At 44.8% G+C, this 24,454-nt stretch overlaps 1 protein-coding gene across 4 annotated transcripts in view; it reads right to left on the reverse strand.

Annotated features, from left to right (window-relative positions):
- Nucleotides 1–2,480: 2,480 nt before the first annotated feature.
- Nucleotides 2,481–24,454, reverse strand: part of LOC114559111 (nuclear receptor coactivator 3) — a 61,839-nt gene continuing 39,865 nt past the window's right edge. For 2 of the 4 annotated variants that reach the window (XM_028583566.1, XM_028583568.1), the window contains 21 exons: nt 18,262–18,369; nt 17,364–17,524; nt 15,289–15,389; nt 15,012–15,186; nt 12,742–12,924; nt 11,984–12,070; nt 11,685–11,825; nt 11,013–11,160; nt 10,165–10,694; nt 8,975–10,074; nt 8,645–8,777; nt 8,189–8,347; nt 7,695–7,925; nt 7,104–7,209; nt 6,651–6,822; nt 5,996–6,322; nt 5,445–5,543; nt 4,783–5,026; nt 4,319–4,496; nt 3,976–4,180; nt 2,481–3,339 (listed from right to left, as the gene is read on the reverse strand). In XM_028583566.1, coding sequence (XP_028439367.1) covers nt 3,328–3,339; nt 3,976–4,180; nt 4,319–4,496; nt 4,783–5,026; nt 5,445–5,543; nt 5,996–6,322; nt 6,651–6,822; nt 7,104–7,209; nt 7,695–7,925; nt 8,189–8,347; nt 8,645–8,777; nt 8,975–10,074; nt 10,165–10,694; nt 11,013–11,160; nt 11,685–11,825; nt 11,984–12,070; nt 12,742–12,924; nt 15,012–15,186; nt 15,289–15,389; nt 17,364–17,524; nt 18,262–18,350 — 4,581 coding nt within the window. In that variant the 5' untranslated portion in view covers nt 18,351–18,369 and the 3' untranslated portion in view covers nt 2,481–3,327. Of the gene's footprint in view, nt 3,340–3,975; nt 4,181–4,318; nt 4,497–4,782; nt 5,027–5,444; nt 5,544–5,995; nt 6,323–6,650; nt 6,823–7,103; nt 7,210–7,694; nt 7,926–8,188; nt 8,348–8,644; nt 8,778–8,974; nt 10,075–10,164; nt 10,695–11,012; nt 11,161–11,684; nt 11,826–11,983; nt 12,071–12,741; nt 12,925–13,090; nt 13,244–15,011; nt 15,187–15,288; nt 15,390–17,363; nt 17,525–18,261; nt 18,370–20,021; nt 20,137–24,454 lie in introns of those variants that run through there. The other 2 variants (XM_028583567.1, XM_028583569.1) reach the window with 2 other exon arrangements.

Below are 24,454 nucleotides of genomic sequence, written 5' to 3' on the forward strand. Positions count from 1 at the left end.
CAGTCTGCAGCCGTCACTGACAACAGTCAGTCTGCCACACAGATGTCCTTCACACTCTAAATTTCCTCCACATGTCTAGAACAAGAACACACACACACACACACACACACACACACACACACACACACACACACACACACACACACACACACACACACACACACACACACACACACACACACACACACACACACACACACACACACACACACACACACACACACACACACACACACACACACACACACACACACACACACACACACACACACAGGGGACCTACATGCAACTTGAGAGGTCCTGTTTCTGCAGTAAAACACACTTCCAGTTAAATCTCCTGTATTGCTTGCTGCCTGATAACAGACTAAACTGTGGCTGCAGGATCGTCAAGTCATGTACAAAATGTACAAATGCATGTGCAAAAAGACAACAGAGACATTGTAATGTTTAAATATAAATTTGTATTTACATCGATATTAACATCAACAAACAAGGTAAGAAAATGAAATGCAATAGTATTTTACATCCTGTAATAATGACTGTTTCCCAGATGTGTTTCTCTTTTCTTTAGCTCTAACGATGCACTGAGAGGAGTTTCTTTCCTTTAAAGCAAAACAGACTTTTTGCTTTTGTTTAAATATGAAGATTTCATATTCTTCATTGAGACTGTGGTTTAAAAAAAACATCTCCAAAGTATTATTCTGAGACATAATGACATCAATCATGAAACCTTCTTTTCATCTTAGAAAATCTCGACATTCTCTTGTGAAATAACCGTTTGCAGCACCACAATTCAACTGGCCATAAGTTCTACAGAAAGGAAGAAACAATCACAAACAAAAACTCAAACCACCTCAGAGAACCAGACTCGTCTCTACTCTATGTCATACAGATGGGGGATATCATATATGAAATTAAACATATTTAGTTCAATGTATATTATAGGTTATGTACGACAGTAAAAGCACACATGAGTACTTGCACGATCTACGTCAGGAACTGTTTCTAAGCACTGCAGAATGATAAACAAAAATCTTTGGATTGAGCATGTGTTCAAAGCTAGATTTCTCAACAAAAGCATCACAGGAAAATCCAATAAAATAAAAGGCAAAATGAAATGTCACCTGTCATAAGATTGACAGGTAATTTAGGGATTCCAACTACTTCATGTGTTGCTTTCATCACGATTAAACATCTGTGAATGAACCAAAAGGACTTATGGACAATTATACGGTGGGGCAGATTTCTAAAGTCTTGTATCTGAGGCCGAACGATCGTATCTGCAAAAGTCAAAGCACAGAAAGTCACACATGGAAGCATGAGGTTTGGTTTAGAAAACATCAACCCCACATTCTGGTAAGACATCTGGACCCCTAGAAGCCTAACACAATCATGTGTCAACTCTGTATAGGCATATTTTGTGTTTCCTTTTATTTGTCAAAAGAAAAATAATTTATTTAGAAAACAAATTACACACTAGCACCTCTTTAGCTAAGACTATGCCCTCAGAAAATAGTGCTTTCTGAGAGAAAGAAAGTGGCAGTATGAAAGAAAATCTACACGTACTGCTCACAAAAAGGAGGTCCTTCCTTTCCAACCGATGTTTAAAGTATTGAAAATAAAAGCTGACCTATGATGGATTAAGAAAATTACACTTTTAAATATCAAGCCTTACAATCTGTGCAAAAACAGTATGTGACCTACAAAAGCTTATATATATTTATATATAGTACATTTGAAGCTTATATACAATTCATATTCACAGACAAAAGAAAAAAAAGCTCCAAACAAGACATTATGTCTAATACTGCAGTGCCGTCGCTTTGAGTAAATGATACTTTAGCTTTGTCCTCAGGGGAAAACCAGGAGGAAGGAATATTGCTAGAAATCTAACACACACTTTTCTCTTACAGTGGGAGCTACTATAGACATAATTTCATAATTGGCAATCAATTTTATTTCTGCACTTGACAAGTAACACTGTAAATTGGTGCCAGGTAACCAAAATATCTGCAACAATTGGATTTAAAAATTACCTCTTGAATGATTAAATAATCACGGTAAGGAATCTGTATAAATATAAGTGGTGTTATGAACATTAATTGTCCATTTATTTCAAGAATGATTTTAAAATGACTTAAAAACTGTTAATTTCTCTAGTTGTAATAAATCGGTACCACTGAAGATGAGAGCGTTGGATAAAATCTGTGCTTACTGCCTTTCTACTGGTTCTCACTTTAGAACAAAGATCATCAAGGTTACCTATTTCCAATCAGCCCCCATTACCCAGAGAGGAAAAGTTGGAACACACACACACACACACACACACACACACACACACACACACACACACACACACACACACACACACACACACACACACACACACACACACACACACACACACACACACACACACACACACACACACACACACACACACACACACACACACACACACACACACACACACACACACACACACACACACACACACACACACACACACACACACACACACTAAACAACTGCTGCTATGCATTAATTCTTGGGTAAAGGCCTCTATATTGCCACAATCCTTTTGATGTTGGCCTTTCCTTAAAGTGCAATAAGCCAACAAGTAATTCACTTGTACTAGCCCAGCGGCATCCTGGAGGACAAAACAATGTGCTACTACTGCTTTATGACATTCATCTGAGTGTCAAAATATGATGGTTCATCATCATCTAGAACCATGTTTACTTTACGTACGCAGAGATCCTCCAGGAGCAGCAGAGAGACGGCAGGTAAAAACTAAAATCCCACAAAGTTCAGAAACAAGAGAGGAATCCTACATTTTAAATCGGAACACAGTTTCGTGGTACATTCGACAGAGGAGAGGATGTCTTAACATGTTTGTCCATGTTCATGTTTGTGATCGACTCAAGTGTCTGTCCACCTTCACCGTTTGGTCCAGTGAGCGACGTGTGTTTACTGAGACGCACACACACACACCGCTCATAAAGAGAGGAATATCAAACTACAGTCTATGAGAGGAATCACATCTATCTGACTGTTTTAGGATTTATGTGTGTGTCACAGTGTTTCTGATTTTTATGAACACTGCGTGTTTTCATTTCTGTTTGTGACAGTCTGTCTGTTTTCCCCATGTTGCCAGACTGCCATTACTGGCTGTGAGTCCAAAGGAAGTTCACTCCCCCGTCTGGTGGGAGTGCAGCACTACACACAGACACACACCGCCTGGTCCTCCACACACCCTCCAGTGCTGCAGCCGTGTCCTATCTCTGAACAGAGATCACAGTGAGACGAATGCTTCCGTCACGATGCTCAGCAGTATTTCTGGATTGAGGGGAGGAAAAGAGACAAAAAAGTGAGGAAGTGAAATTGACCAAAAGCTTCGTCTGTCCTCTAAACCAGCTACTAGAATCAGACAGGATAGGGTCACACATTTGTCCAAATTGCCCATGTGTACATTTAAATGGTTATACGTGATGTAATTGTTCCTTCTGTCCATACTGGACGCAAAGAAATGTCTTCTTTTAGTCATTTCAATTCAAGCAAGAGGAATAAATCCTCAGTCCTCAGCTGAAGTTAATATAAAACTTCAACAGTCTTGGTTGGAAAATAAAATGGGTATCTTTCAAAGTTACAGTCTTTTTACTACAAAATTCCCTCTTTGTGTTTCCACAGACAGTGGACATGTTTCCATCCAAATGTAGAATTTTAACTGAACTTCCAGAAGATCGGCAAAAGAAAATGTGAATTAATGCAGGTTTTGATCCACTACCATTATGCAAATATTAGTAGTTGGTTCATTGAAATAAACAGCCGGTGGCACTAATTCTCCAGTTGGGTGCCATTAAACCATTGCAGAAGAAGAGGACGCAACGAGATGCTGTCTGTATTGTAACATAAACTTGAATACATGTGAACCTGTCCTTTAAACATTCAGACTCTCCTCCCCTCTTCACCTACCTGATCAGGCCCCATCGGCATGCGTCCCATCACCATTGGGTTCATACCCATCTGCCCTCCCATCTGGCCCATGTGACCTCCTCCTCCGCTGGCTGGCATGCCCCCGTTCATCATCATGCCCCCATACTGGCCTGGATTCGCCTGTTGCCCAAACTGCTGCTGCCCCGGAGGTCCCTGCTGGCCAAACTGCTGCTGAGGGTATGAACTGGTGAAGGAGAGCGACAGGAAGGATTGATGGGTTTAACTCTACGCATTCAAGGAAAGAAAAACTGAAGCCAAACTTTATCCTTTATCTGACAACACAGTGTTGCAGTACCTGTCATAAATGTGTTTGATTTCATACCTGTTGCGTCCCATGCCTCCCTGCGGCCAGCCTTTCATATCTGCCCCCTGGTACATGGGACCGCCCTGTGGGTGCTGCTGCATCATGGGGTTTTGAGGCCCCAGGCGGCTGGGCATCATGGCGTTAGAAGGACTGCCGCCTGATGGGCCGAACGAGGGGTCTCCCTGCTGGCCCATCCCTGTGGAGAAAAATCATCCAGCCTCAACTCACTCCTCTCTCCATAGGAAATAGATAATACACATGGCGATAAATGAAGATAGAGGATTATCCTGTTGCCTGGGAGTGTGTTCGGATACTTACTATCCCTTCAATAACAATATTTGGTCTGACTAAAAAAAAACAGAGACAAGGGAGATGTACATGGACAGCCTTCTTTTTAATATGACAAACAGAACCTTGCACTACACAGACTAACCACCAGGGAGCAGCAGTATTCTGTTAGGCACTGGTCTCCGTAAACTCACCATAGTTCCCACTATAGCCGAACTGCTGGGGGCCCGGCTGGCCCATGTTTGGCCCTCCCATAGGGTTCTCCATGCCACCCGGAGCCGTAACGTTTGGAGGGGGACTGAATCCTCCTGCGGCTGCGGCAGCGGCTGCCGCATGCTGCTGCTGCTGCATCATTATCATCATGCGCTGCCTCCTCATCTGCATGGTGACCATCTCCCTGCTGCGCTGAGCCATCATCTGAGCATTGATGAAGCTCGGCTGCATGAAACAAACATAATCAGAGAGTTTGAGGAGGGTTGACTTTTGTTATAAATATATTTTGAGCTTTAATAAAAAAAATATAGGTTATAAAATATACAGTACGTTATGTTAAAAAATGGTTGGGTGATAAGGTCTATTACTCTCTTGGACCAAAATCTGTGCTCTGCAGGTACTTCCTGCACAAGCGGATGAGGTTCAACCTGCCACAGGATCTGTTAAGTCTTGATTCTAAGAAGTCTGTTCTCTGTACGTCCATCAGTGTCTGGTTTAAATTGGCCACCAAACAGGACAAGAATGGACTACGACGGACAATTAGGTCTGCTGAAAGGATCAGTACTTATAAAGTCTTAAATCACAAAATCAGTATTACACTGATTCATCTGTAAGATATAACCAAAGGGTTTTTGTCATCTACCTGTCCTCCCATGCCAGGCTGCATGCTGGGCCTCATGCCAGGGTTGCCTCCTGGGTTCTCCATCTTCATGCCCATGCCCTGCCGTGTCTGATTCATGAACTGAGAAAGGAAAAATAAACATGCAACATAAGATGGAGGAGCAAATGTTACTCTGACCTTGTCCCACTTGCATACCATATATTTACAGATGAATTAGACATATATGCTTACATAGATGGTGTTAGAAAACAAGAAATCCATTGTATGACTAACATTTTTGGAAGGCAGGGCAAAGGAGATTTATTTATATACTTCAGCAACAAGGCAATTCAAAGTGCTTCAAATTAAACATTAAATAGCAGTTAAAAAAAAATCATAAATTAAAGAGACTATAAAAACAGCTAAAATAGAATAACACAAGAATAAAAGTTAGTTTTTGTAATTATCCAGTGTTAGAGCATCACATACTAACATGGTTAGATTAGAATTAGTATCTAGTATTGGGTCAACTAGGAAATCATCTAACTGTTTGCATGTAAGCTGACGAATCAGTGAGCTTCCTGTTAACATACCTGCTGTCCCTGCAGCCTCTGTTGCAGCTGGAGCCTCATGGGCTTGTTGGCCGTCATCATCCTGGGTCTCATCATGTTGGCACGAGGGTGCCCCATGCCGCCCATTCCACCCATACCAGGGAAGCTGCCACCTTGGCCCATCTGAGACAGCATGGGCCCAAACCCACCCTGCTGAGCCTGTCCCTGCATGGGGTTCCCTCCATAGCCAGACTGCATAGGCATGGCGGGGGGTCCGGGATAGCCCTGTCCATAAAGAGGCTTCTGGTCCAGCACCATGGATGGGTCCTGCCCTGGGAAAGGCTCCAACTGCTGCTCACTTCCCTGGTTCTGGAGCAGACAGGATAAGAGGACAAAAAGAGAACTTTGTCAAACCTCGCCATCTAATTGATTAATTTCCAATTGGTTGGCTCTGTAATTGTCTTTTTGTAAGCAGCACAATCAGATCCCTCTGGGCTCATCTATCTCCCTTCAGTGAGAGAACAGTCTGAACACAGTGAGTCATGACTGAAATATCTAATGCAAAGATGAGAGTCAGAAGAGTCATGACATGCAGACTGGTCATTTCTTTTTTCACTTTACTTCTAGAGGGATCTAGAAGAGCACCGAGCTGAGAGTGTTGTTACTTTATCTCTTTACAGCTTTTCTGATGACCTACCTGGCTGACGAGGTCTGGGATGCCCAGGGCTCGGTCTATCTCCTCCAGAGCGATGCCGTCTGTGTTATTCAGCAGAGAGTCCAACTGGTCCAGAAGCGCCCGCTCATCGCTCTGACCCTCACTGGTGGTGGGAGGCACCAGAAGATCATCTAAGGTGTTTCCAAACTGGCGTCTAACACACACACACACACACACACACACACACACACACACACACACACACACACACACACACACACACACACACACACACACACACACACACACACACACACACACACACACACACACACACACACACACACACACACACACACACACACACACACACACACACACACACACACACACACACACACAAAATTAGGTTATTAGGTTTTATAAACTCCCTCCTGAGGTCATTGCCGCTAATCAGGAATGAATAGAGATGTTGCTGCAGGATGTTGCACTGACCTGTTACCCTCCATGCCCATTATAGTGTCCGGCCAGGAGGGGGACTGGTTGGGCTGGCCCTGCTGGCTGAAGGGGCTCATACCCATGCCCATGTCAGCAGAGCCTCCTAAACCACAAATATATTCAATTAATATACCTACAGAATTACTGGTCACCATGGTAATTTGGATGAGTGTCCAAACATTTTTGGCCAGCCAACGGCCTGACTCAAAGCAATGCAAGGTCGGTCCAGACTGAAATATCCCAACAACTAATAGATGGATTGCCACAAAATTTAGTACAGACATTTGTGTTTCCCTCAGGATGGATTGTAGTAACATCTACATGTAGTATCATTTGAGAAAGGGGCTGGTAAAATAAGATTTTTGTCTCCTTTCCGATCATGGATGTGTAATGTGATATAGCAAATAATTTAGGGTTTGATTATAAAATGTGTCTGTTTCCATGAGTGGAATAAAAACAGAAAGAATGCAAAGTGAACTTTAACTGTACTATATTTTCACACTTCTCCCAGGTTTTTGGTTTACATAACTGTGTCTATGATAATTTTTCCAACACCATCAACACCTGGAAACAGTATGACAGACATACCCATATCCATGAGCTGTTGCTGCAGCATAGACCTGGTGCCTGGTACGCTGTTGGAGCGGCCGACCATAGCTCCTGACATCATGCCCTTGCTATTGTTGTACTCCATGCCTGGGCGCATCATGGATGGGTGTCCTGCGGAGCCTACTGGGCTAGCACTGGAGCGGGCAATGCCCCAGTCCCCTGACCCCCCCATGGGAGACCTCTGAGGAACCATTCCCCTATTCATTGGTCCTGGTAAAACATAAACCCCAGATGTGCATGTGTCAGTATCATAAAAGTGTTTAAGTAGCAATGTGGCACAGTCTTGGTCCTCAACATTTGTCATCTTGAATCTGTGTCTTTAAATTTTAAAAGGTTATCCGATAATAGGAAACAAATTCAAAATAGTCAGGGTCCTGAACTTGGTAACACATACTCTAATAATAGTGACCGAGGGAGGCTGAGAGATGAGAGAAAATGTGCTGAAAATAATGTTAGGCCACTTGAACACTCACCCATGTTTCCTGGGTAGCCATCTGGGCTGCCCATCATGTTCTCTTGCTTGATAAGCATAGGGCGTCTGCCTGCTCCTACAGGCCCAACAAGAGGCTTCCCTTCCATGGACATGGCCCTCTGGAAGGGCCCCCGAGGTCCCGGACCCATTCCTGGACTCCCTGTACAGATAAAGTATAAAGTCATTGGTCAAACCATCTTTCTCAAAACTAGGGAGAATACTGTCTGTGTTGCATGAGATCAGGGGTGGGTGATCAGGGATATCTCACTATCTCATTACCCCTCTGGGATTTTGAAAATATTGATATTGGGATTTTTCACTTTTCATTATGCTGTGAGTAATTGATGGATTCATGGATATATACAGTTACTTATATTCGCTGGCATTTTATATTCATATAAACGTGCCCTGCATGTAACTGCCACTTTCTGGAGTCGTTTGTCCTTCAACCACTTACCCTGCAGGTTGTCGTCAAGGCAACCCTGGGGTTTGCTTCCTGTGTCGTTAGCCCCTCCACCTCCAGCTTGATCCGGGTAAAAGTCAGAGCTTGAACCCCTCAAATCTCCAAGGATAGACTCCAGGTTGTGCAACTGAACATCAAAATAGGCCAAATTAGTTATTACGTAAAAGGCTGTGAAGATTCACATTCAATAAGATCAAAGGCAAAAAAAGTCAAAGTGCAGTTGGTGTAACATGTCTAGATACATTCTGAATGGTTAGCTCAATGTCAATAACAATATTATAGTTGCAGTTATTTCATCATGTTTTAACAAAGAAGCAATCTTACGTCATCAGGTGGCTCTGACTTGATCTTGCTCTCAGGATGATCAGGGGCAGGGCCAGGCCCAGATCCAGGGCCGCCCCGTGCAGGGCCGCCAGCGGCCCCCGGGGCTCCCTTCCCATCTAGCTCTTCAAGTTTAGGCTTGACATCCACCGGCTCTTTGGAATCATCCTTGTTGAGGAGGTAGTGGAGGAGGGCGTGGGTCTTCTCCTTCTTGGGGCTATGTTGCTCCTGCTTGGGCTCTGTGACCCCGGCTCCCGATCCTACTGTCCCAGCCTCATCCCCCTCCTGGCCCCCCAGTGTCACCTTTCCTGTAGCCTCGGCTGTGATCTTAGCTACTTCATCTGGGGTATTTCCATTTTGAAGAAGCTTGTGGAGGATCTTGTGCTTTTCTTGCAGCGAGCCTGTGTAGTGGGCGGGCGATATTGATGTTGACACGCCCCCTGGCCCGGTGGTCTGGCCTGGATTGGCTGAAGAGGAAGAGGACACCCCAGTAGATGATGGGCTAGTCATGCCTCCAGTGGGGTCCTTACCATCTGAGCATGCAGGAATGCTGCTGCTGGTTGACGGGGGTGGTACAGGGGGCCCTTTTGACCCGCTGCCACCTATTCCCAGCTCCTCAGTTGGGGATGTCAGCAACTGCAGCAACTTCTTATGCCCCTTACTGTCTGGCACCCTCCGAGGTGGTTCAGAGCTGGCCACCCCTGCCTCATTGCTTCCCTCTCCAGACTCTTTAGTCGCTGTAGCTGCCTGGCTGTCTGGTCGGTCTCCAGAACTCTCAGCCTGAGGATGCTGATGATGGTGGTGATGGTGCATGGGGTGGTGATGGTCGCTGGGCCCAGGCCCTATGCCTCCTGCTGGGCTTTTGGAGCCATCTTGGCCAAGTTTGGCCTGCTGACTGGGCTGAGAAGAAGAGGAGGAGGAGTGGACGCTGGGAGAGCTGTCTGGTTTGTGGGCTGGCGTTGGCGACGTCAGGGTTGAGGGGAGGGAGCTTCCTACTCCTTCACTGATCGCTTGTAGGGCGTTTAGGGAGCTGCTTGAGAAGGTGGTGGTGCTTCCCCCACTTCCTCCCCCACTGACAATGCCACTCATGGGAGAGTGTATACCTGGAAAGGAAAATATAACTCAAATCACATCAACAAGTCAATCAATTTAAAAACAACCGATGCTTAATTACCAGACATTGCTCGACTTACCTCCAGGGGAGAACTGGTTGGCGCCCATCTTTGGGCTCCCTCGGTTCCGGGGTGACATCAGGAGCCCCTGCTGAGGGCAGCCCATTCTCGGGCTTCCTGAAGGGCTGTTAATGCCACTCAGCCCAAACCCTCCGCTGCTCTGAAACGGGGGCTGCTGTGGGTGCTGCTGCACGCCTTGTCCCGGGTGATTCATGGGACCCATCTGATTCATCTGATTCATGTGCCCCACCTGATTCATCTGCCCCATCTGATTCATCGGCATCATGCGGTTGCCCATGCCTCCACCTCCACTTCCTCCTCCACCGCTCCCTCCGTACATAGATGCGCCTCCCATCGGTCCCATGTGACCCATGTGGCCCTGCTCGTTCATGCCGTAGCCTCTGCTCATGCTGGCCATGCCTCCCATGCCCATCCCCCCACTGGTGTTCATATTCATTTGGGCATTCGGGTTGGGGCCTCCTATGCCGGGTTGTCTCATAGTGTTTGGCATCATGCTCCCACCCTGAGCTGAGCGATAGCCATTTGGTTCCCTGTGTGGAAGGGAGACGGAAAACGAGCACAAGGTTTGAAAAAATGCAAAAACCTTGAAAGCGCTGCATCCTCACAATAACTGCTCTCAGGCTTTAGACGCTCTATAAATGCAACTAAAATACCAGTTCCAGTTGTCTTCTCACTATTCACAGGACATCAGTGTATACAAGGTACTTCAGCTGCTACTTCAGCTATTTGTGTGGTATGAATGCCTTGGCTGCCTCGCATACACATGCTGGAAGTGCTTTTTTTCAAGACATTAAATGAAACATCCTTTGCTGTGTCTGAACGGAGTGTTTGCATTTTCAGTTTCTGACCTCTGTAGTAGGTGAGTGGAGATGAAGCCTTGCGGCTCGTTGCTCATGGGGTGACGGTACAGTTTGCTCTTGGTCTGGGCTGTGACCGGAGTGCCGTCAGACAGGGAGAAGCGGTACAAGGGTGTCTCAGCGTGACCCTGCAGGAAGGCTGCACAGACAAGACAAAATGACAAATTAACACCCTGAAACACTTATCTGATAACAGAGGTCATCAATCACTACCTTTATGTTAAAACCAACTCTGTGATTACAGTGAAGATCAATGTTGTAGCTCTTAGACATTTGTATTCATGAGATCAATATTGATAAACTGATGCATGAGGGGTGTCCCGGTATGTGTGTTTATATATTCAACCAGTAGGTCTCATTGAGATTCAGAGTTTCTTTCTGAAGCAAGGTCTGGCCAAGATAGGTAGCAAAAACAAATTAAAGAGAAATTATTTGATTTAAACTATTGCATCGTAAGAGAGAAGATTGAACACACAACTTAGCAAACACAGCGACATCCTGATGATTTTGCCTCCAGCTCTTCCATTTTTTAGCTCTTTCACAGGGCTTTACAGTATGAAGTTTGAAGTAGTTCCGCAGTTAAAGTATGTATTTGTGTGTGTGTGTGTGTGTGTGTGTGTGTGTGTGTGTGTGTGTGTGTGTGTGTGTGTGTGTGTGACCCACCCTCATGGTAGTGGCGTTTGTGCGACCAGGGCTGCCCGTCACTGTGCTGAAGGAACATCTGAATGCAACGCCTCAACAAATCCTCCCAGCCTGGACGCATTGACGCTCGCAGAGAGTTCTGGTCGATCTGGATCAGTTTACCTGTCAAGGAGGACAGAGGGATGATGAGCGGGAGGGAAGGTTACAAGGAGACGCATGAAGATACGAGTCCAACCTGTTCATGGATAAACAATTAACACCTCGGCCTGCTTGAACTTCTGTGTTTGTTCAATAGACATTTAGGGTATGCAGCTCCTCACCTGAGAGCTCATGCCGGGTATTAAAACTCTCCGTTCTCTCCATGGCTGTCACCCGACGGGCCACACAGATCATACATGACTGAAGGTCTGCAGGTGAAAAGAAGAAGGGAGTCAGTATGTGTCGTGATCATTACATGTGTAATGTACTCTTTCCTGCAGATTTTCAAAGTAAGACAAAACAAATGTGAAAGGATTTGTACTCTTGAAAGATTTTTAAGATAAAGTATCAGGTGTGTGTCAACAAGATGAACGTTCCCATATCATAGAAAAAAAACTTGTGGTGGTGGTGATGCTCCTATAACAGAAAGACCAGAATAATTGATCTCTCCGTCTCTTCTAGTATTTCTCTCTCATGTCCAAAATGTCTTACACACAGAAGGAAACAGTTTGTCTCTTAGAATCACATAGCTAAAAAAGAGAAAAATTGAAATGAGCTTCTTATAATGTACCCGAGTCCCTCCAAGTGAGAAGCAACAGATACATTGTGAAACTACACAGTGGCTGCTTTGCAACTTTTATTTTTCAAATCATCATCATTTTGTTTTTTAAATTTGATTTTCACTTTCTTTTAAAGATCCCATCCAGATAGGTTTTAAAATACTGTAGTTCACACTAGTTGTTATGTCACAAAAAACCTTTTAGATTTAAGGTAACCACAAAGAAACTTTCCTTGGTTTTTTTTCAACACAGTAAAGTCCTAAATAACAACTCGTTATAATGCACTAAAAGTGTGTCAATTTCGGACTGTGCTAGCGTACCTTCCCCCTCCTCGATCATGGCCTTGGGTTGGGTAAGAGCAAAACACTGCATGGTCTCGTAGCGTGGCCCTCCTGGCCCATCCTCCATGGGGCCGTGGGGGTGGCCAAACTTGACCAGCATCCGGCAAGTGAAGGTGTGACTCTTCTGTCGGGCTGCCTCGCTTCCCCACGACACTCCATTTACTAAAAAAGAAAAGAAAACAAACAAAAAGAAATTTACGCTCATGAGTACAAATGAAATGAGCATGTCAGTCCTGGGACTGAAAACCAAATATAGCTATGAATGGATTGTCTGTAATCAGATGCCACAACAGCTCACACCCTTTTCCTGCTGCGGATACACATGCACATAAACAAACCACACTGCAACATGTATTTTTTTCCTCTTAAATTGAGAAGCAGAAGCCTCTCCTGTTGTGGCTAAATGGACCATGGGATTAATGTAGCCAAGGTGTCGATTTCCAATATCTCTCCCTCTCCATCTGCTCTGCAACAGGCAGAGGCCAGGGACACTCAGCCATCTATCCTCATTTAAGCCCCGACTTCTCATCACGGCGCGCACACACACACACACACACACACACACACACACACACACACACACACACACACACACACACACACACACACACACACACACACACACACACACACACACACACACACACACACACACACACACACACACACACACACACACACACACACACACACACACACACACCCCAAGGTTACCTTCACAAGGGAGAGGGAGGAAGAGAGAGAGAAAGGAGAGGAAAACTTCAGAGAGACATCCAACTGTCCTCCAAGGTCTGTGTGAAGCCTTATCAGGGGCCTTGAGTTGGCCGGAGGTTTCTGTCTGGCAGGTGCAGGAAGGATACAAGAGAAGACCCAGGAGAGTGAGACGTGTTGGGGGTGGGGTGGGGGTGTGAACTGATAGTGAGAAGTGATTTAACAAGGCCTTGGGACAGAGAAAACGCAGTACAGTGGCTGGGGCCAACATCTCCCATAAGACGACAACAGAGAGGCAAGGCAGAGGGGTCAAAAAACACCGGCCAACAACAAAAGCTCACTCCATGTTTTGTGCACAAGTGTGTGTCTGTTTTTGTTAGTGTATTTACGAGTGCGTGTGAGTGCATGTGTGTGTGTGTGTGTGTGTGTGTGTGTGTGTGTGTGTGTGTGTGTGTGTGTAAGTGTGTGTGTGTTTAACTGTGGCCGGCCAGTCAGCGGTCATCCCACAGGAATGTGCAGCGAGAGTATTCCATTCATGGGCCCAAAAGATAATGAAGGGGCAGAGCAGCAGAGCGAGACACAATGAGGGGTGGGTGAGCACAGACAGAAACAGGTTGAGAAACAGACAACCACAGTATTCGTCTTAGTAGGCAGCCGCATTGAGAATGAATGAGGCCGACAAAGAGTGAGTTGAGAGAGGCACGAGGGACAATCGGAGGAAAAGTAGATAAAGAGGAGTCTTAAAATATAAAGAGAGTGAATGAATAAAGGAGTGTGCAGGGGAACGGGAGGAATAAGTGAGAGAATGTGTCAATGACATGAGCTGCCACTGCTTAGGAACATTGCTGCGGAGTTAATCGAGTAGCAGGTTCAGTCGAGCACACATATCCATAATTAATCAGCTTTATAAATAGTGCCACACACACACACACACACACACACACACACACACACACACACACACACACACAGCACCTTTGAAAAATGCAGTCCTATTGCTGACATAGGCATGTACATATCCACAATAATACACATACATACACAAATTGAATTAAGTAGAGGAAAGAGTGGAGGTGCATTATTCAGCAGTAAGTAGTTTCCAGATGGCTGCCATGGGATCTGAATAGAGCTCAGGCCTGTTTTACACTGTCTGGACCACTGAGTGTGACTGACAGCTGCGCTACGCTCTGCCTGCTTAGCACCGAGTGGGTGGGTGCTCCCGTGCACATGTGGGTTTTGTCAGGTTTGTGTGCGTCTTTCTGAAAAGCTCTCATGCACATGAACAGGCTTCCCAGGAGTTCCTCATTATAGCGAGAGAAGGAGTTAAGAATGGAGGAGCATGAATAAATAAGTGAGTGAGTTTACGTTGATGTGTGCGCACAGAGTTGTTGTAACCTCTCAAACTTTGTTTTAGACCTCGGCCCTGTGGAAGATGTCAAGCAGGGTTTACTTCTGAGCAGATGTGCAGTGTGTGCGTGCGTGTGTGCGTGCGTGCGTGTGTGCGTGCGTGTGTGTGTGTGTGTCTGTCTTTCTCTCACTGTTGGTCTTGGGCAGGTTCTTGTGAAACTCCTCCCTGTCGTCCTCATGGAGAATATTGTACACACTGGTGTTGATGAGCTCCTCCTGTTTGTATTGTAGGTACTGCGTCACGTTGTCAGACACAAACACGATGCTGCCCTCCCGGTTCACCACAAACAGGAAGCCGTCCAGAGCCTGAGAGCACAGCGACAGGAAGTCACCACCCGCACAGTCACAGGCTGATCAAACCTTCAATAAATATTTCTCCGATCGACCGGGGTGCAGCGCTGGACTAACCTGCAGCAGGAGCGGCCCCAGGTGGTCCTTGTCAATGACCCCCTGACCTGTCGAGGACACATCTGACTTCTGGACGTCGTCGTCGTTGGATGAAGCTTTTCCTGCAGGAGAGGAAAGGGAGGGGAAAGAGACAAAATGCATTACAAAAAAAAAAAAAAAACACACCACAAACAGCCATTTCAAGCCCAGCTACCTACAAAGAAGCATAAAAAAGCGCAAAGGAAAAGCACAAGGAGACAGCAACGATACCTGAAACTAGAGGAAATAGCCAGTTATTCACAATTCTAGCTGCACCAGCAGGGGGCAGCGTTTCTCAATCTTCACTTTGAAATATATATATTTTTTAATTTAAAACTACAGGTGAGGAGGGAGAAGGACGGAGGCAGGTTTCTCTGAGGAGCCCGTCAGGAGGAGTAGAGGGCTGGGAGCATGTGGAGCAGGTAGCAGCCGTCCTCTTGCTTTATATTCAGTGTCAGACTCTGAGGGACTGTCTGGTAGGTTGGGGCTGAGAGAGAGAGAGAGAGAGAGAGAGAGAGAGAGAGAGAGCACGCGGGAGAGAGGTAGAGAGGCTCTGGAAGCTGTAATGGTGCAGGGGCAGGAGCTGAGGCACCTGAATTAATGGAGGGGCTGAGAGAGGGAAGAAAGACAGAGAGAGAGAGAGAGAGAGAGAGAGAGAGAGAGAGAGAGAGAGAGAGAGAGAGAGAGAGAGAGAGAGAGAGAGAGAGAGAGAGAGAGAGACACACACACACAGGAAGGACCGGAGCTGAACTAGAGGGATGTGGATGAAGAAGATGTTGACAGAACACGGCTGGCGTTTGGGTTGTTGTATTAATGCAGGGCTTGGTCTGAGAAAGAGGCGGGGCTGCTCGGCTACAGGAATCATTCTATCTGATTAGCTCCCAAGGGGCACAGATACCCACACAAAGAAAAAAAAAGCCATTGCTGCCTATATCCAGGCACTGTGAAGTTAGGTAGAGAAGGACTGAAAGAAATAGGGAGAGGAAAGAGAATGGACATAAACAGAGTGAGCGTGAGACAGAAAGAGAGAGGCTGCACTCCAACTGTTCACTCAATATCTTAAGATGCTGGAAGCAAACCTGGAAATGCTGCAACTCATTGTGCTGCAATACAGATGAGAGGGGGGGAAGCAGAAGAGGAGGAAGACGCAAGAACAGAGTACATTACATCCAAGTGAGATGAAAAACAGGAATGATTGTTGGAGAAAAGAGCAAATATGAAGACTGGCAGAAAGAGCAACTGAAAGTGAGGAACAGGTAGAAAGAGAGAGACAAGTCTAAACGCCCGTGTCATTTCTGTCTTCACTTCCTGTAACTATGGCAACCTGTCAGCAGCCAGTCAGGGCCAGCTGTAGCCTCTTCCCCTTCCTGTCGAGGTGGCAGACTCTGGCTGAGCCGAGCAGAGACACAAGAACAAAATTCACCCCTGATCTCGTAAAATACACCTTGAATGGAGAAAAATGTATACTGACACGCAGGTCTGAATGCAAGAGTAAAAATATGTCCATTCTGCACTGACGGTGCATCTGCAAAGCAAGAATCTGAGTCTGGAGTCTTTAAATTGTTCACTGTGGAAATGACCGCAGCATAAAGGAGACAGAAGTATGACAATGGCAGCTGTAACAGAACTAATAATTTGGCAGTTCAGCAGAATGGATGGGCATGTGATTACCTGCAAACGTCCAATTAAAGAGCCCCTGGCGAGGGCAGCACACAGCTGTGCATGCCCAACACACACACACACACACACACACACACACACACACACACACACACACACACACACACACACACACACACACACACACACACACACACACACACACACACACACACACACACACACACACACACACACACACACACACTTCCTCCCAAACAAAAACAGTTGAGGCTGTAAAATTTGCTGGAGATGAATGACGTGTCCAGCTGTCTCTTCCTCCTCATCACCTTTTTCCAATGTTTCCAACACACCCTTCTCACCAGTCCATCTGACCTGTCTGGATCTAGCTCTTACTGTAGCAGCCGTCAGGATTTGAGACAACTGTGTCCACTCACCCTGTTCTTTGATCTGGCGGATCTGGCGCACCGTCTCTTTGAGGATGGCACATTTGTCTGGTTTGACGTTGAAGCTGTCGATGTCGCTGAGGTTGGCAGAGATCAGCTCTGCCAGCTCCTCTATGTATTTGCTCTCCTGCTCCCGTCGCTTCCTCTCACACCTGCAGAAGGCAATGTGCAAATATTAAAGCTTAGCTAATGCTACTCCACTTCTCTCAAATGGTCAGTTCTGTTCATTTATTTAAACAATGCCTTTTAAGAGTTTATCCAGCAAAACAATTCCAGCAGATGTTTTTATTATAGCTGGAGCACAGTAACTGGATTCCTGAAAGCTGCACCTTCCAAATTGTCATTTTTTAATTTGGGGTTTTGTACGAATTAAAGAAATGATAACGTGTTAATTACTGAGAAATTTGGACAGAACAGTTTGCAATCTTTATGCTAAGCTAAGCAACTGTTGGCTATATAGCTATTGTACAGACATAAGAGCAGTATCAATCTTCACATCCAACTCTTGGCACAATTGCCGTATTTTTCAATGTCTCACTTTGTTTTAGGACTGTAGATTATGTATATGCTCTGTTGTGTAGTATAAGAGTTTTCTTGGTCTTTTTATGGTGCCTGACATGTTCTATAAATTTGTGTTTTGGAGTCAACGTGTAGTTGTATTTTATTAATCCCAAATTCATGGTGAGAGAAGATTTTAAACTTAATTTAAACTTTTTTTAAATCATGAAGTTCAGTCTACGTACAAAATCTTCTCATATTTTTGCACACATCTAGGTTCTTACTCATCACAGCACAGAAAGGAGCCACATGGCCAGGCCTCAAGAAGCCACTGACCTAGTAGCCCACTTTCCCGCATTTCCTCTCTCTCATGCTGATCAGACACACTCACCCCAGACCAGGCGTGTCGCAAGTGGAGAGCTTGCGTTTCCGGTTTTCTGAGCTCAGAGGCTCCATGGAGTTCTCCCCCAGTCCGCTCATCGTGTACACATATCAGCACCTGAGAGGAAGGAGCACACACACATACACAGGTATAAATAAGGAATAATACAGGAAGAGGAGGCATTATATAGTCCCTTTTAGCCCTTCAGCTCTTATTTTACACGTAATTGTGAAGGGAAGAAGACATGGGAATTGTCCTTTTGAACTCAGCAAAAATAACCAATACAGAGGCAGCTTGTAAAGTGGTTACAGTGCAGAATAGTATACAGTAGAGTAAAATATGCTTATATCATGCAAATCGTATTCTCTTGGCAGAGACTGACAAACATAAACATGTCTCGTCTGCCTCCTCAGAAAAGAGAGTAAGCATGTGTGGTTGTTTATGTGTGTGTGCATGTACGAGTTCATCAGCTTATATGAGACACACACACACACACACACACACACACACACACACACACACACACACAGGGATTAGCAGTGTCTCTGATGATAAGCCACGCCGCACAACTAACCCAGTTAGACAGCCGTCTGTCTCCCATAATGCATCACATTTCGTCTCCAGGAAGTGAGCTGATAAAAGGTTGTGGGGAAGAGAGGCAGATGGGACGAAAAGAGGCGAAGAGGAGGAGAAAGAGGAGGAGGGAAATGAGGAGGAGGAGGAGGATGAAGAGAAGGAACAGAAGAAATAAGGGAGGGAGGGAGAAGCCGGTGCTGTAAAGTAAGCTCTGATTGGTCAGTTTCTTTGCCACAGTGACAGCAGCTGACTCTGGGGAAAGGTAGGAGGGAGGGAGGGAAAAGAGGATGGAGGAAGGGAGGGAAGAGAGGAAAGTAAATGAAGGAAAGAGAGAGCACAAATATAGTGGGAGACAGAGGATATACAGAGGAAATGCAGAGGAAGAAAATAATACAGGGGGGGCAATCAGAGCGGAGAAAAGAGGCGGAGGCAGTAGGAGGGAGCAAGCTGGGAGAAAGTGAGATAAAGGCATGTCAAAGAAAGACAGAAGGTAAGGGGAACAGGTAAGAGGAGAAGAAAAGGGGAGGAATTAGAGGATACGTAACATTCAGACTGTCTGGTGTGCGTTTTGAATGCATGTGTGGCGCACAGAGTGGGTTGAAAGCTTCCAGTACTCCTCTTAACCTTCACAGCCAGAGCAGCTTTTTCATTCCATTGATTACATGGTTATCCTCTGACCAGAGCACTGCCTCTCCTGCATAGCAAATCAGGCCAACGGCAGGGGAGAGATGCCGGCCTGTTATTTAATCACCATGCACCATCATCTCATGCTTCTTCTTGTGGGTTCAGAGCAGTTCATGAAAACGTCTGGTTACGTTCCTATTTTGTTTTTGTTCTTGGATAGAGACCATTCTAATCTTCAGTCGTGCGCTCTTGGCTTGCAAACAAAGATGGTACCCAGCTAAAAACAAGCAGTGAACACACCTTCCTATTGAGACAGAATCAATGTGAAGGCTTGCTTTCATGCATGTCTTCAAGACCAGGTGAAACACAAGTATATTCCCTTGCAAGACAACAACAGGCAAAACTCATGTATCTCCTTAAAGCAAGCGATGCTCTGAAGACGTGCCGATCCTTTTGCTCAATCCCTCCCGCTTTGAGTTTCTTTCAAATTTCTCTTTTAATCTCTCCCTCGAGTACCTCCCATCTGACTGTCTGCCTGACTGTCTCGTTGCCTTTGTCTGCTTGCCTACCTGTGTCTCTTCTCGCCTATCCTCCTGTCTGCCTCCCTGTGTGCCTGTCTACCTGCCTCCCCTGTCTGCTGCTCATCGTTAGACAAAACCCCCGCTTGCTGTTGTCTGATGAAACCTACCACAAGGGAGACAAGGAGCAGAGGAGGTAAAAAGCAGAGGGGGAGGTACAAAGACGGAGCCAAGAGCCAAAGCAAAGTGTTTGAGTGAAACTCTGTCTTTGCTCCTCGATCCAGCCCGCCTGCCTGGCAGCCTATTGATGGAGTTCTCAAAGGGGGAGGGAGTTGCTCTAATTGCAGAGTGAATGAGGCAGCCCCAGAGAATGGTTGATTAGGAGGCTGCTGAATGCCCCAGGGAAATGGGTCACCTCCAGCCTGGCACGGGCCGCCCGCTTTTCCAGTGCAGGGAGAAAGTCAATTACACGCCACAGGCAGTGTGGGGCCTGGTGGCAGAGAGGTAGTGGGGCTGTGGTGGGCACAATATAGCAGCAGGGGGCAGTGGGAATGAGACGCGTAAAGAGGGAAATTGGAGCGGGTGATGGCAGTATGGAGGGCAGCAAGAGGGAGAGGGAGGGAGAGATGGGCATGAAGATGACAATTTAAGGGAGAAAGAGTGAGGTGTAGTAGATGTGTGAGAGAGTGAGTGCAGAGCAAAAAGTAGAAAGTACCTTAGCTTCTCTACACCTGGATAAGGAACATTTTGAATTACAGCAATAAGAACATTTGAAATTAAACTCTGGAAATCATAAAATTCTTGGCTGAGGTGGAAAAGATATTGAGAAAATGTACAAAATGATGATGAAAACAGAAGAAAACACATATGTCGACAGGGGAAGCAAATACATAAAAATGAACACCTTTATTCCTAGCATTTATACATAAATAATACAAGGAATTGACCATTTATAGCAGATAGTTACAGTATACTGTTATATCTGAAGAGGACTCTTTAAGAATCCAAGCAGCAACAAGGAAGGTTTCTGCTGGAAATACTAGTCCAAACACATACCGAATATAAGAGTACATAATGGAAACACACTTTAGTTCTCACGCACCTTCTTTTTGTGCCTAACATTTACCCTTATCATTTGGAAGCACGCCTAGTATGATAACAAAGAGCTTAAAAGAAAATTGAGATGGAAACAATTGTATGGAAATTCAGTGGGAAAGGAAGGCATCATTCATGACACCACAGCTAAGAGCTAGACATAAAACAAACATATTGCCCACGCCATTCGGCTCCAAAACAGCTGCATGTTTATTTAAGTATATAGACCAAATCATATAGTTGAAGATGACTCAAAGGCATTAATCAGGGCCAGTGACAATAGCGGAAAGCGGTTAATCAGAGTGCTTATTAAGCGGCAGCTGTTTGTGGCTCGGCCGGAGAAACAAATAAGAACAGGACAAAGACTGAGCCGTCAGGGGAGAGTCTTCTGTTCTCCTGCTGACATGTAGGTGAGTGTAGTGTACCCATGCAGGTAAACCGGTCTGGAACTTTCACACTAACTTTGACCCGATTCTCCACCCTGATCTTGACCTGAGCAATTTCAAGGGGTCACTGCCTTCATGCTGACAGCTGACCCACATATTTTCCGGGTCATTAGACGGGTGTGAAAGGAGGATCACACAGGTCAACAGTGCTGTGGCATCACTTGGGGTGATGTGAAACTCCTGCTACAGGACAGCAGCCTGCCGGTTACCATGGAGCCTGAAGCCTAGTGGGAGCATTGCTCACCGGGGAAGCACAGACTTTACGGCAAAACCAAAGGAAACGGTTCACCTCATAAACTAGAAAGCATGCAATCCAATCCCAGTTAGGTTAACATGCTACAAGACAAACAAATATCCCCTTGATGAAGAGGACTTCTTGTTGACCCCCTGACCTTCCTCTTGCATACAGGAAATATAAATGTTTATCTAAACCGCTCTTCAAACATGGAATAAGGGTTAGGCGATAATTCAATAGGATACTGATATTGACAATAAACTTCTCGGAAAATGCTATCTGAAATACCTGAGAGGAGTTTCATTTGAAAATTGCAGTTTTGGTGTTAGAATCAAACTTTACATTACCACACAGTTTTATGTGATTTAATGGTAAACTGACTGCATCTATATAGCGCTTTTCTAGTCTTAGAAACCACTCAAAGCTCTCAACACTAGATACACTGGTGGCTGAGGCTACCATACAAGGTGCCGCCTGCTCTTCAGATAAACGTTCACAGCCATCAGGGGCATTTTGGGGTTCAGTATCTTGCCCAATATACAGTATTACCAAAACAATTTTAAAATATGTCTATCGTATATATTGTCCTATACTGTTTCTATCGCAATGTCGAAAAACACACACCGAACTGCGGTACAGCAATATTTACGTCATTTGGACGATGTTTCACGTTCTGATCCTTGCCCATTATGTTCATTTTGCACTAAAGTTCTTTATGAAATGAGAGAATACTCCGTACTTTTCATTAGTCAAGTATTTAATTCACACAGGAGTACAAACCATCTAGTTATAACATGTAGATTATTTACTTATTGAATCACCAGAAAACATGTTAAATTGTGATCTATATATTGTTATCGAGATATGAATTGACCTATATCAGGATAGAAGATTTTGGTATCGCCTGGCCCTACATGGAATATGTAACATTGCTGGCCTCATTTAACTGTTAGTGACAGCTTTTTGTCTTTCAAACATAGGTGTCTTTCACATAAATGTTCCTAACTTCAGACATCAGAGGACAGAGCCACAACACGTGTGATATTTGGAAGGTTTGTTCCTATTTGTTTATATATGTAAGCATTTTACTGGACATTTTTTTAATTTCCTCCATACAGTAGAAATGAATGAAAGTTGAAAACAGGAACAGAGCGCTGCTGAGGTTATTATTGTGCCTGTATGAGTAGCAAAATTATCATTATTTTGCATGTGACATTTCAGCCTCTAGAAATTATGTTTTGTTTTATCTATTTTTTATTTCTTTGAAATATCACAAAATGTTTGATTATAGTGAAATAAAATTAAGTTTGCAAAGAGATTTTATTGTTTCTAACAATAACTCTGAAAAAGTTTAATAGATTTTGTGAATTAAACATTCAATATTAACTAATAATAACTAAAAATGGATATCAATCAGATAACAATTGTTTTCTCAAATTTGAACACTAAACTAGTTCTGTTTTTAGTTTTTGGTAGGTGGGAGAAAATTTCCAACATAACTTTATATCATTCTTGACATCTTTTAAAACTATGACTGTGCACTGTACGGTACTTTTTCACTCTGAATGTGTGTTTTTTTTTATACTTCAATGTACACAATTAAAAATAAGGTGCAATAAGAATAGCAGGGCTTCAATAACACCGGTGAGTTAAAGTAATTGACTCTAGGGTAGCAGAATATAAATGCTTCTAAAAACTGAAAGCAAAAAAAGAGGTTTTGGAAGAAAAAGTGGAGAGACAACAGACTTCCCACGACAGAGTGAGTCACAGCAGAAAAAAGCTCCATGCAACAAACAAAAATGTGTCAGAAAGAGCTACTGAGAGCAGACAACAGAGTGCACGGGAAATATTAGCAAGAACAGACCATCTAGATCTATCTTTAATCTGTGTTAAATCTTAGTCTGTACACAAGCAGGTTGATTTTTGTCCAAGCATCACCAGAGAGTTTAGAGGTTAACAGAAAGATTTTAAAATCTATTGAAAACCTAAGAAATGGTTAGTTCCCTGTGTAAAACAGCAGTTGGCTGAGTACGTTCATTCACCGCCTCACAAACGCTGAGATGGCAGAACTGTGGCACTAACTGCAATCAAACTTCCAGTGTGTTTGTTTGACAAGGGTCTCCATTCTTTCCTTTTTGGGGGAGGAGGATAAGACTGTGAAGGCAGGGCGGTCCAGGCAAGGTTGCTGGTTGTTGGCGACAAAAGCGAGGAGGTGATAGGAAGGCAGAGGGAGGGAGAAAGGGGGAGGGGAGGTGACAGTAAGCAGGGCGAGTGTGATGCAAATAGCCCCGCAGTTGCCTCGCCCGCCTACCTGCGTGCCTGCCAGCGGCTCTTTCATAATCTCTGTTGACAAAACAGAGGCACACTGCCCTGGTCTGGCCATGTAAACTCACACCAGTGACATGACACGAGCTGCTTCGCTTGGAGTACTCATGCCATGGACAGTCTTCACTGCTTTATAAAGCCAGCCTTTATAAGCCAGTAGAATACATTTTGGCAATATTTTTCCCTTCTGTAAATTCACATTTCTGTGTTTTCCTGTAACTATATCGTCAAGGGTCCTCAACAAAAAACATTCAAGAGTGCTTTATTGTCATCATCTCGGAATTACTTTGCAGTTCATTGAAGAAGCAACGGAAATGTCTTTGGGCCTGTTCTGACCTGGTTTTAACATCTGTCCTGAGTGATCTGATCACATGTGGACAGCT

Source organism: Perca flavescens, chromosome 7 (genome assembly GCF_004354835.1).
Source record: "Perca flavescens isolate YP-PL-M2 chromosome 7, PFLA_1.0, whole genome shotgun sequence".
NCBI classification, from domain to species: Eukaryota; Metazoa; Chordata; class Actinopteri; order Perciformes; family Percidae; genus Perca; species Perca flavescens.